At 34.4% G+C, this 13633-nt stretch overlaps 1 protein-coding gene across 1 annotated transcript; it reads left to right on the forward strand.

Annotated features, from left to right (window-relative positions):
• Nucleotides 1–3376: 3376 nt before the first annotated feature.
• LOC101972307 (olfactory receptor 4S2) lies at nt 3377–4312 on the forward strand. The gene has a single exon (XM_005330056.2). It carries the CDS (start codon nt 3377–3379, stop codon nt 4310–4312), a length of 936 nt encoding a protein of 311 aa, XP_005330113.2.
• The last annotated feature ends 9321 nt before the right edge of the window (nt 4313–13633 follow it).

Here is a 13633-nt window from a genome sequence, read left to right on the forward strand (position 1 = left end):
AAAATTATAATTCACTATCTTGTCACAGGAAGGATGGAACACTACAGGGATTGCAATCAGTCTTATAGTCGTATATCTTTGAAATCTAATGCTTTTGTGAGTTAGGCTTTCATTAGAATTGGAGAGCCTCAGTTCTCATGAATCTTGGTCATGTCTTTCATAGTAATCAACAGGAGTCACCATGAGCTCTTCCAATTGGTACCGGCTCAGGAACCTTTGTAATCAAAAGTTTTGTAAGTTTATGAAGCCACTCATGCAAACCTGAATAGTCTCACATGTTCCACTTCTTGGCAGAGACTCCTGGATCTAACAACTGCTGCCTTCATATGGACACTAAAAATTTAATATCATGAATAGCCCCCAAACTCAAGAATATAATGCTAAGATATGTGGGAAACAGTGATGTGAATAAAATGAATCAAATTGATGACACATGTTTATTACACATTCTTCTAAATGTCATCAGTTGTAGCCTCTGTGTGATGAACAGCAGAACTCTTAGGAGTATATTTCCAAATGGACTCTTTGGTTTCTATTGGCTCACAGAGCTATTATGCTTTAAAAACTATTCCATTTGAAAGGTTGTGCAAACATTAAACCATCACACCTTTGCTTCTTGATGTTTTTCCTTTGCTCTTTTTTTTAGTCAATTTCTCTGCTAAAACCAGATGATAAGAATATGAACAAGATCTCTTTTACATTTTTTTTTGTTATTGACCAACAACAAAAATATAAGATAGGGTCTTCTGGGGCAATAAAAAATAGACAAAAATGATGGGAAAGAAAATAAAAGGAATAAGGCATGAGTTAACCTTAATGATTTAAACTTAAAAACTAAAGAAATTATAGCTCATACTACAGTTCATCCTAGGTGTGTATCTCACCTCAGTTTTTTCTCTGGAAACTAGCATATATCCCTTTAAGAAGAAAAGAAGTGAACCTCCAAAGTACTATGAAATCTCATCTTTCCTTTCTAAGAGAATTTATTAAAGAGTAATTCAACTTCAATCCACAAAATGCATATTTTAATACCTTTTAAATGAAATATTCTATTGTATGTATATATCAAGAGTCATTACTTCAAAGAACAATGTGCAATCCTAGAATTACTTATGCTTGATGAATTGCTTTGTAATTAAGGTTAACAGTTCTAAATGTAAGAGTCAACTGAACTTAAAATGAAGCAAAGTCACTTTTAGTTTTACAAATAATTGAAAAGAATTCAGTACATGGCCTCTCTCTTTAGACATGTGATTTGGTTTTAATTATGATGAAAGGTTTTGGGGAAAACTTTCCCTAAGGTCATTACCATATTGCATCATCCCTTCTAGAATAACTTTATAAGCAGAGGAAAAACAATTCTTATCAAAGATATTGCAGATCAGATGATTCCATTGGGTTAAAAAACCTTTAAGAAGGAACTCTGACTTTCTTACAGGCTTTGAGTTTAGGTGATCAGATGTTCTCTGGAACTGATTATTCACAAAGCAATTCCTCTGGTGTCACCCTTATTTCAATTAGAATCTGCATCCAAATTATATTAGGAAGACACAGAAAAGTAAAGACAAATACAAGCTCTGGAAAATACGGTGAGATTCTTTTCTTCTATAACTAATATACTATTTGGTAACATAGGGGAATTTGGTGCATTGGCTATATTTTAACATCTCTAATATAGTTGGAAGAAACTATTCTAAGGAGTTATAGAGAAATTAAATTTAGATGATAAATAATAAAGTTCATCTGTGCACAAACAAGAGCTAGAGTAGCATGGATGTGAATAAAACATTTCAATCATTTCAAAGGACAGTGAGACTTTATCACATTAGAAATTATCAGAAAGGGGAGAATGGATTACATTGAGATAGGTCTTAATTTCAGAAGATAGAACAATTTTTCTAGGACTTTGTAGAATGAACAGAAGGGAACAGATCCCAGGATAATGTGTGAATGCTCATTTTCTTCTACAACAGAAGCAAGCAACATTATTCACAGCTGTTGAAAACTGCTATTATTTATTGTAAAATTAATTGCTCTCTGTGGAGAGTACTACTCTTTTCTAAGTTCAGCAAGAAAAACAACAGGGAAAGGATCTGTGAAGCACAGGATGTGGCTGATTCTAAATCTGATTTGCAATATTGTTATTACTATTATTACCATAAGTGTTACTATTTGGTAATGCACAAAAGTAAGCAGACCTGTGATGACTATACTCTAGGATCTCTAGTACACAGATCTGATGAAACCTGTAGTTGTCAAAAAGCTGACAATGCCTGACACATTATTCCTGCAAAAGGCTACCTGAGAGCACAGAGTTATTAGCAGTAGGAAGCAACAAGCCAGATAGATGTTAAGGGGATCAGATTGCAGGGGGACAATCTATAACGAGAAGAAACATTCATATCTGTGCCTTGAGTTAATAAAGAACCTTGGAGACTCCCAAATGAAAAATCCTCTGTATGCCTTTTCCACCAAAACATAAAAGTGACCTCACTAGTGTGTCTGAAATTCCAACATGGAAGGTTTATACACTTACATTAAACATCATGCATTTCACTAAAGGACAACCTCTTCCTGGAATGTTATATTCACCCAAAAGGAGAGAAGTAAAATATTCTAGCATGAGATTTGAACACTTGGAAGGATACATGAGGAATATTGTCACAAAAGAGCCACTCCTGCATTTTTGTTTTTTTTTCCCATATTTTTCAGTTTCAGGGAATTTGTTTTCAGTTACTGCACAAAAGTTTAGTAATAAATAAAGCCATAGTAAATCCTGGTAAACCCTCAGACACTCCACATTGCAAGAGTTTGAGCCCAGAGTCCATAAATTCACACACAGATATCTGAAATGGAGCCTGCAGAAGTCACCCAATCTGGACCCTTGGGTGTATGTAGTGACCAGATGTGGCTGTATTCAGAAGAAATCATGTGGGCATGTTTGTATTTCTATCACCAAAGCACAGGAAACCTTGCCTCTAGACAAAGGGTTGCTTTAAATCTCATTGTGTGTCTTTTACAGAAAGAAAACTAACTAAATGTTTACCCAAAATGATATAAGTTAACCTTAGGAAAAGGTTAGGTATGTGAGAACCTTGGTTAGATGTGTTACTTCAGGAATTTGCTTTGTCTCTCTGTTCTCTGCTCCATCATGTGAAATGAATAACTCTGATATATATTGTTGATGTAAATTATGAGAAAAGAAACACTAAAATTTATGTGTTCATGTCAATCTGCAGTCAGTACTCATTTTTCCATTTTTAACTGTGTGATCATTAATTTATCTTGAGTTAGAAATAAATGCTAATAGTCTTTCTGATGTCTTTCTTTCAGATAATTTAACTGTGTTGGTCACTTGGCCTACTTGATTCATTACATGGAAAAAATAAATAATGTAACTGAATTTATTTTCTGGGGCCTCTCCCAGAATCCAGAGGTTGAAGGAGTCTGCTTTGTGGTGTTCTTATTCTTTTATGCAGTCATTCTTCTGGGAAACCTCCTCATCATGCTGACCATTTTTATGGGGAACCTTCTGAAGTCTCCCATGTATTTCTTCCTCAACTCCTTATCTTTTGTGGACATTTGCTTCTCTTCAGCTACAGCACCCAAGACGATTGTTGACCTGTTATCAAAGAACAAAACTATCTCATATGAGGGGTGCATATTGCAACTCTTTGGGGTGCATTTCTTTGGAAGCACTGAGATCTTCATTCTTATAGTAATGGCCTATGATCGTTATGTGGCCATCTGTAAACCCCTGCACTATATGACCATCATGGACAGGGAGAAGTGCAATAAAATGCTGCTGGGGACCTGGGTAGGTGGGCTCATCCACACTATTATCCCCATATCTCTAGTAGTTCAGCTACCCTTCTGTGGACCCAATGAGATTGATCACTACTTCTGTGATGTCCGCCCTGTGCTCAAACTTGCCTGCACAGACACACATATTATCGGTGGAGTTGTGACAGCCAACAGTGGTACCGTCACTCTGGGGAGCTTTGTGGTCTTGCTCATCTCCTATACTACTATTCTGGTGTCTCTGAGGAAGCAGTCAGCAGAAGGAAGACGCAAAGCTCTGTCCACCTGTGGAGCCCACATTGCGGTGGTCATCATCTTTTTTGGTCCTTGTACTTTCACGTACATGCGCCCTGATGTTACATTTGCAGAAGATAAGATGGTGGCTGTATTTTACACCATTATCACTCCCATGCTAAATCCCATGATTTACACACTGAGAAATGCAGAAGTAAAGAATGCCATGAAAAAAATATGGGTCAAGAAGATTTTCTGGAATGCCAACAGCAAATAGCTGGAAATAATAATTTAAACTGGATGATCTTAAATGTGGTCAGCCTTACCTTAGTTAACTCATATCTTCAGTGAATCAAGTAATAACATCAAAGAATTTTCAGAAGTAATAAGTGAGAAAAATACATATTGCACAGAATTAAGGTATTCTTTACCGTGATCATTATATTTACTATTTCATAATCAGATAATGTTCTAAATATCCAAAGACACAGGAGTTGGAATATGCACAGAATCTCAATATCATCAGAGTAAGTGTCATTGTTTTCTCCAGTTGCTCTTTTTCTTTTATCATTTTCTCTAAGTGATTACAAAATTACTATGAAATATATAAAATTATTTCTGGCATTTAAAACTATGTTTGGTACAGATTAAAGAATCAATAATGCACAGATTGGGGTGAACGATAGAAATCATAAAAATATCAAATCTTAGCTAATGAATTTAGATGTAAGTCTCACAAAACTGTGAAAACTCTGCCTAGTAAAATTGGAATGGTAGCAGAGTTGTCTTCAGAAAGTTAGAGATAAAATACAATCTTGAAAGACAAAAAAAAATGCTTTCATCTGTTAGTCTTGGTGAAAAATGTTTGCCATTTTTAGGTTTGATTTTCTTTACACCACGCTACTGTCTCTGGCCCTGACCAACTGTACCATCTCACTAACTTGCTGCTTCTGACTCTGAAATTTGCTTGTCATCTGTACAAGCTATAAAGTAACTACCAGCCAAACTCAAGAAAATGAATGAAAAAAAAAAACCACCAATGAGAATAAGGCTACTGTGAAAATAAAACCTAATACAGTCACAAGTGAAAATACAACCTAATTAAATGCTGGAAACCATGATTCCTATAACATTTGAAAAAACATCTTTACTGAATACAGTGGGACATTTGTCATTGACTGGACTAACACTATTTCCACTTCTGGGTCCCTTAGGGACCCATACTGGACAGATATTCTTTTCTTAACGTTAACTTTTATGTACCCTTGTGGTAGATTTCTCCTTCAATGTGAGCCATGACCTGAGCATTATCCTTTATGATAAATAAACATATCAGTGCTTGTCTCTCTGCCATTGTTTCCTTGTCACATACATAAATCTAATAGTGCAGATGCTGTTTCAATTTAGGTTTGTGTTTTGGTTGTGGTGGAGTATATGCTTTACTTATGGCAAAGATGTAAATATATGGTGCTCAAAAGTCATATGTGATGTGGTTGAATGCACAAAAATAAAGATGGAAATATTACAAATCTGCAAGACATCTGTATAAGTAGCTATATTGAAATATAAGAATTGCTTTAAAACTATGCATATCCATGGGAATATCCTGAGAAACATTGAGAAACATGCACTGGGCTTCTATGTGCCTCTGTTAGATCAACTGTGAAATGAAAACTATATTTGTGCTCTTGATGATTGTTGATCATTAATGTCACCTTGTGGGGTTTTCTGGAAATATAACAAACTGTACTATAAGCATTTGACTTATTTAACCAGAAACATGAGCTATGCAGATATGTGTATTTTTAACTATACTCTCTAGTTATTTTCATGCAGTCAATGGAACATCTGCATACTTAGATTAAAAAATCTGAGAATAGATGATTCTTATTGTACTTAGAAAACAAGAGATGTATGCATGAATGGAATTCAAACAGCAGCATCTGTTCTGCTAAAACTGAATTGAATTTAGAAAACTTGCTTATAAATATATGTTTTCTATTTGCTAACTTTTTTCTATACTGGTCTTTCCATTAGTGGAATATTATTATTATTTCCTTTAATGGAATAATACCGTGGGTGTATTTGTGATATCAGAATGCTGATGCCCCTGGAAAAGTTTCAGTTTCCTAATTTGTGCTTTACCAAGATAAAGTAGAACACATGAAAGAGGACTCAAGTTTCCATACGTGACTTATAAACATCCTTGTTCACACAAAAGTTTCTGTGAGTCAATCCCCATCAGAGGAGCTCAGAGAGTCTTCTGTAATTCCTAAGAAGATGAATAAGAATCACAAGAACTCACTCTCCCCAGACTATTGAAAGCAACTGGTCAACAGAGCATTTGATTCTGTGGATGCAGGACCACTGTTTGGACCTCCACCCTGGAGTATGACAGCCTGGCTGTCACACAATTGCAGACATGACTTTTGTTGTAAACTTTTTGGATGAAAAGATGGAAATCATTCTAATTTTTAAAATACTAAAGTTTTTCTTTCTATCTCTTCTGTTCAGTGGCTTTGCTCCTTTCCCCTGGAGTAGCACAAACCAATGGAGGCTCTTTTCCAAGCAAGGCTCAGTGAAATATATAAGCATAGTTTTAATGTTCTTCCACATGCCATCCTTTTCTCAAATACATCCAGAAACGAAAACAGGTATCACATGCAAGAGGATCTAGAATTAAAGTGTTTCATGTTTTCTGAGTGAGAATGCTTCATTTTTCAGTGTTCTGTTGAGTCCAGTTCTTGTATGGTAAGCAGTTTTTCAGTCTAACTAAGAGAACATTGCTACATTATGCATGAGAAAGAAAAGCTACCTGGGGAAACCTGGGCCCACCTTGGGATCTGGAATTAAGCACAGCCACATCAGACGACGTCATCTGAATCCCATCTTCCCAATGAAACATCAAAAGTATTAAATGTTTTTCTTTTTTGTTTTAATTAACCATGAGTTGTGGGATGGACTTTTGTATAACACCACCAACCTTGCTCTTTCAAGAATATTACTGTCAAAATATATAACCTCGAAAACACAGTGAGGTACCTTGAAAGATATAATGTAAAAAGTTAAGCTACAAATAATGGACATGAGAGACAGAATGTTCTGGTTTCTAACCGTTATATCCAGATATTAAATGATTATAAATGGTGTACACCTGTAATATCAGCTACTTGTAAAGCCAAGGCAGGAGCATCACTAGTCTGAAGCCAACCTCTACAAGTTAATGAGACACTGTCTCAAAAAAATGAAAGGGCTGGGAATGTAGCTCTGTGCTATTGCACCCCTGAGTTTTCTCATCAGTAATGAACATACACACACACACACACACACACACACACACACACACACACACACACATACACACACATATTTAAACCTAAGTACACAGCCTGCCTCTTTCCCACTATTTTTTTCCATGGATCATATAAATGAAGAATATAATACTAACAATGCCTGGATCAATTCTCTTTTACCCCGATATTTTTTTTAGATAAATTATGAGGATTAACAATAATAAATTAGATCACATTGGAACTTACATTCCAATTTTCAGCCAGTTTTACTTGTTCTTATGCCCCAGTTTTATAGCAGTATAATTGACAAATTAAAATTGTGTATATTCATAGTATATTATGTGATGATTTGATACATACATTCAATAATAAAATAATTACCACAGTTAAACTGATTTATTTGTCCAACACCACATTCATTTTCCTTGTATGTCTGTGTGTGTGTTGTGAGCTTGCTTCTTAGTGTGATAGCCTTTCTTCTTTCCTAGGATGAGGATACCCACATGTGATGAGGTCATTTAGTTTGAAAGCTGAAACAAACCCCTGAATGTTATTTACATGCCTCACGCTCAGAGAGGAATAACTAATTGCACATCAGGAACATCCATTTTCTTATCTGTGTTCCTACCTAACTTAAGGCCATAACTCATGATGAGGAATCTTTTACCCTGCACATTTGCAAAGAGTATCATTTGGAGAATTACAAAGACTTTTAACATGAAGGGGACAATGTAACCATGAAAATACTTTGCAAGTTTCAAGAAATGTGTTGACTTAATGGAGGTAGAGTGGAATGGTGATTGCCAGGGGTGGGGCAGTTGTGCGAGTGGAGCTGGGGAGAAGATAGTGAAAGGATACAAAATTTCACTGGGTAGAATGAAAAAGTTCAAGAGATTCATTGTACAACATGGTGACTATAATTAATGACAATAGACTGTGTTCTCAAAAGGCCAAGAGAGTAGTTCTCTAATGTTCTCCCCATGAAATGATGAGTATGTGAAGTTAAAGCTAGTGTTGTCTTGCTGGATTTAGTTATTCCACACTTTATAATATAAAACACGATGAATACATGCTAAATGTGTGCAGTTCTACTAGTTCATTAAAAAGAAAAATCAGAAAAATAGTTATTCATCCACCTTGATATTTCTAACAACTTGAATACATCATCAGTTGGGTATAAAATTAATTTAAATAATTCTGATAAATATATTGTGTGCAGTGTAATCACATTGTGATTTTTATTTTGGAAACAAGTTTTTTAAAAGAATTAAACTGAACAACATACTTTTTGTATTGATTTATTGTATGTATAGCAATGTAAATCTCAAAAAGAAGTGCTTGGGAATTCTTTACCAGAGGGATCTCTATTAAAATATATTTGTTTCCTAAAGAAGGACACAGCTACCAAACCATGCTGTCTTTATAATGATCATTATAAAATATGATAATTCCTTTTATGTCTGATATCAAGAAAGAAAAAAGAATTTTCAGAATTTAAGAAAGGAGATGGACTTAGAATATCATATGGAGAGAATAGATGTTCTTTGGGTTTTTTTTTTTTGTTGTTGTTGTTATTTGTTCTTGTTTTGTTTTGTTTTATTTGTTTGTTGTTTTTCATTAGTCAGATCATTTAATGGACAATAATTTGGAAAACTTTTATATTTTAAATCTATTGTGATATCTTTCATCTCTGAAATTCCTGGCAATATTGGTGTGTGTCTAATTTTTTCTCTTATCTTTTATGTAGATGCTTCTAAAATTAAAGTCACAGCATGAGATTTATTCAGGTGTTATTATTATTTATATGTAATTAAATATATAACATAAATAATAATAATATTACAGGTTTACTAACTAATAAAACTTACTCTGAGAAAATCTTATACAAAAGGACAATTTATGATATGTCCTTCACATACTTCCAATTTATTTGGAGAATTATGATAGCACTTTAAGTCTTTTCCTATCTGAAATAAATTAGGTATCATATACAATTGTCCTCAAAGTTATGATGTTCCCTTTGCCCCAGTACAGCACCACTCTGGTACATGAAGTCTTCTCAATCTTTTCTTTCCCTGAGGAAGGACCTGTTCATATAATTTGTTATAACTTGTAATTTTGTCTAAGTTTCAAGAAGATTGATGCCCATGGAGACTTTTTGAAAAACACAGCCTATTCAATAGCCTCCCTATTCAATTAGAGTTAGCCAGACAATCAAGTCCAAAAATCCCAAGAATCATGTTCTCGGTACATGCACAGTTCACATTAGTGAATTTAGCTATTCTTTTGTGGTGAAGCTATCTCTTTTCACACAAAGGGCTTTCCTTGTATCATGGTGGTATTTGGCTCTATATTTTGGCTTGTAGGTATTGAAGGGCTATGGTACCATTTTGGAAGAAGAATAAACATCAATCTTTGGAGACCTTCTTCCAGGTGAACTCATTGTGCATTCAGTCAAAGGAAAGCTATTGTTTTGGGGAATGGCAGAGAACCTGACTACAATAGTCTAAAATTTCAGGTAGTTTGGAGATTCAAGACTTCTGGGGGCTGAGGCTGTAGCTCAGTGGTAGAGTGCTTGCCTCACATGTGTGAGGCACTGGGTTCAATCCTCAGCACCACATAAAAATACAAAAAGATACTGTGTGTTCATCTACAACTAAATAAATATATTTTTTTAAAATAAGACTTCTGGTCCTCTCACCTTTCTCTAAATAAAATATAAAATAGGGCTGTGGATATACCTCAGTGGTCGAGTGCCTCCTGAGTTCAATCTCTGGCACCCACCCTCTGCCCCTAGCAAAAAAAGATTTCAGGTCTTTTCACCTATATATGTCCTTTCCATCTCTGGAATATACTCTACAAGATAATGCTAAGGCTACAATTTTTAGAATCCACGCGTACTCTTTCGATCAGTCACCATGTAGCTTTCATGGAAATTAAACATAAACGCTACTACTCAGAAGTAGGAAAAAAAAATTCCTGGTACTTTCAAGGCCAGAAATTTGGGGCTTTTCAGATAAATATGGATCTGTAAGGACAGAGGTTTGAGCCCTAACTTCAAACTCCACAACTCCTTGGGTGCTACGTTCCTTGGGACAACAGAAACTTGGGTTTCTCCAGCAGCAAATATGAAAATTTCCCCTCCTGAGCAGCACTGTGACCTCTGCTTGACAGCTGAAGCAGAAGTCTTTGCTGTAGACCATGTGGCACCATGTTACAGAATAAAAGCAGGTGACCTTGACTCATGCTACATATGGTTCATCTCCCAAAAGTAAAACTTACTAAGAGCTAGTCAGTATGAATTATGTGTATTAAATTATAAAATAAAAAGTTGATCTTTTGAATTATAATAATGATAATTAAGAATTCTTTTATTGAATGTAATTTTGATCTTACTTAAAAATTATTTTTCAAATTAATTTATTACTTTGATAGATAACAAATTTAACAGAATATTTCACTCCTGGTAAGAGACTTTTTTTAATTTAATTTTTTTTTTTAGTTGTTGATGGACACAATACCTTTACTTTGTTCATTTATTTTTATGTGGTACTGAGGATTGAATCCAGTGCCTCAAACATGCTAGGCAAGCACTCTACCACTGAGCCACAACCCCAGCCCATAAGACACTTTTAATGATAGTTGTTTTACTGCCTTCTATACTGTTCTATAGAAGTGTTCACTAGGTTTAACATTTATATATCTTTGAAGCTTCATTAAGATTGAATTCATATAGCATAGAATTCACTCAAAGTATGCAATTTAAGGACACTTAAAACACAGAGTTGTGCAGCAATCAACATCATCTAAGTTTAGAACATTATTCATTCTGCAAAGAGAAACTCATGGCATTAGCAAGGACCATTCATTCCTCACAACCAGTATTTTGCCCAGCTATTAGCAAACCCTAATTTCTCTGCCACTATATGTTTGCCTTCTAGATGTTTACCAAAAAAGAATCATAGAATATATGGCCTTTAGTAACACACTTCTTTAACCATCATTTACTTAAAATTTTTATGCATGTTAGCTGTATTTATATCCTTTTATTGTCAAATAATATTACATGTATCAGGTGGTTGGTATATGATTTCTATGTTCATTATTTATTATTTTGATTAATGCTGCTGGGAGCATGGTGTATAAGTTTTTATGCAAAGGTATGATCATTTTTCTTGGGTGTTTCCTTAAGAATGGAATTGCAAGGTCATACCATGACAACATATGTGGAAATATCAAACTTTTTTTTTTTCTCAATGTATGTCATAGTGGTCATAACCAGGGACTTCAGAGTGGAAATCTTGGTGGCACCAAAGAAGAGGACATAAATCTCTGGGCTTTGCAGCCACTGTAGGAGATGATGTTCTGCTGTTCATACCATGACTACATGTGTGGAAATATCAAACTGTTGAGGAAATATCAAGCTGATTTTCAGAGTGGAAATCATGTTCTATGTTTCCACTGGCAATGTTTGAGGGCCCCAGTTGCTCCACACCATGCCTGCTACTTGATATTTTCTGTCTGCTATGATTCTGGGGTGGGCTGTGACATCTCACTGTGGCTTTGATTGGCCTTTCTTAAAAGCTACAAGGTGTTAAAAACATTTTCATGTGCTTTTGAACATTTGTATAACTTTTTTGAAGAAATGCTTACTTGTATATTTTTCTTATTTTTAATTGGCTTATTTTACTTCTCAATATTAAGGTTTTTCTTTCTTTCTTTCTTTTATTTTTTCTACGTATTCTGGAAACAAATCCCTTCTTAGACACCAAATTTACTAGTATTTCTCCTACTCTGTGGGTAACAACACTTACTTTACTAAAAAGATTCTTTTCATATGGAAAAGCTTATAATTTTTATAATGTCTAACATGTACTCAAAGATATTATTATGTACAAATACTTCACAAAATATTTTTATGTCTTACATTCATGGAAATTGAGTTCTCAGTGGAAGTGTCTTCCAACTTTTTCCATAAAAACTATAGAAACTATAAAAGCTATATCTTAAGACTAGAGTAATAAATTAATTTGAAAAATAATTTTTAACTAAGATCGAACTTACATTCAATAAAAGGCAGAGATTTAAAGCACAAGGTTTAATTTAAAACTGAGAAAAAGTGACAGAGCTTTCTCATAGCACCTGCCCAGATCCACACAACATTTCCTCATAATTTCCATTCCCCACACCAGGGTGATGCAGTTGTTAAAACTGATGAAACTACATGGACATATCATTTTCAGGGAAATGAGTTTAAAATGCGCTTCACTCTTTTGTACTTTCTGTGTTTTTTGACTAATGTAATGGCATGGATACATATTTATAGTAATATATAGATTAAAGTTTTACATTTTCCAGAATGGGCATAGACTTAAAGTAATGCAATATTAACCTTTCCGTACTGGTTCCTTTTACTAGTAGTGTGCTTAAAATTTTCCTGTTTTTTTTTTTTTATGGCTTGACTAGTTATTCCTTTTTAATAGTGAATAATAGTCCATGCACTTTATATGAAATCTAGATATACTACAGATTATCTGTTTTTTGTGATATCTACCTATCTTCTGAAAGATCTCTTGATTTCTTTAAATTTTGGCAACTATGAAAAAAATAATACAAGTATCTATGCATAGGATTGTGTAGACATAAGTTTGCAGCTTGTTGTGTGACTATAAAGGGGTGTGATTAATGAATCTAATAGTAAGGGTACTGTAATAAACTGGAACTGCCAATCATTCAATGCAGCAATGCCATTTTTCTTTCTTAGAGGCAATGACTGAGAGTTTCTGTTTCTATACACCTTCACTGTTTTTAGTATTGCCTATTCTGGATTTGGACATTTTTTTAGGTGTCCAGTAGTATTTGTTTTAATTTGCATTTTCCAATGACATACATTGAGAAGCTTCATAAGGTTACTTTTAAGCTTAGTTTTAATTATTCTTTGTGTATTTTGGATAAGAGTGATTTATTTAGAATTTTTTTGCTAATATTTTTCGCCAAATATGTGGTTTGCTTTTTAATTGTCTTATATTGTGCTTTATAGAAAGGAAAAAAATAATGTTATGAAAATCAGAATATCAACTATTTCCTCCTTCATGAATATTTGCTTTATCTCTATGCTGCCCCTCTCAATGGATTATGACCCAGCAGAACATCATCTCCTACAATGGCTGTACAATCCATAGATTTATGTCCTCTTCTTCGGTGCCATTAAGATTTCCACCCTGGTGTCCCTGGCTATGACCACTATGCAGTCATCTGTATCACCCTTCACTCTCTGGTCACCTTGAGCAGAAAGTTTATTATGA

The sequence above is a fragment of the Ictidomys tridecemlineatus genome, chromosome 4 (assembly GCF_052094955.1).
Source record: "Ictidomys tridecemlineatus isolate mIctTri1 chromosome 4, mIctTri1.hap1, whole genome shotgun sequence".
Taxonomy (NCBI): Eukaryota; Metazoa; Chordata; class Mammalia; order Rodentia; family Sciuridae; genus Ictidomys; species Ictidomys tridecemlineatus.

Coding starts and splice junctions, on each gene's coding strand:
- LOC101972307 (XM_005330056.2), top strand. CDS start 3,377: ATGGAAAAAATAAATAATGTAACTGAATTTATTTTCTGGGGCCTCTCC.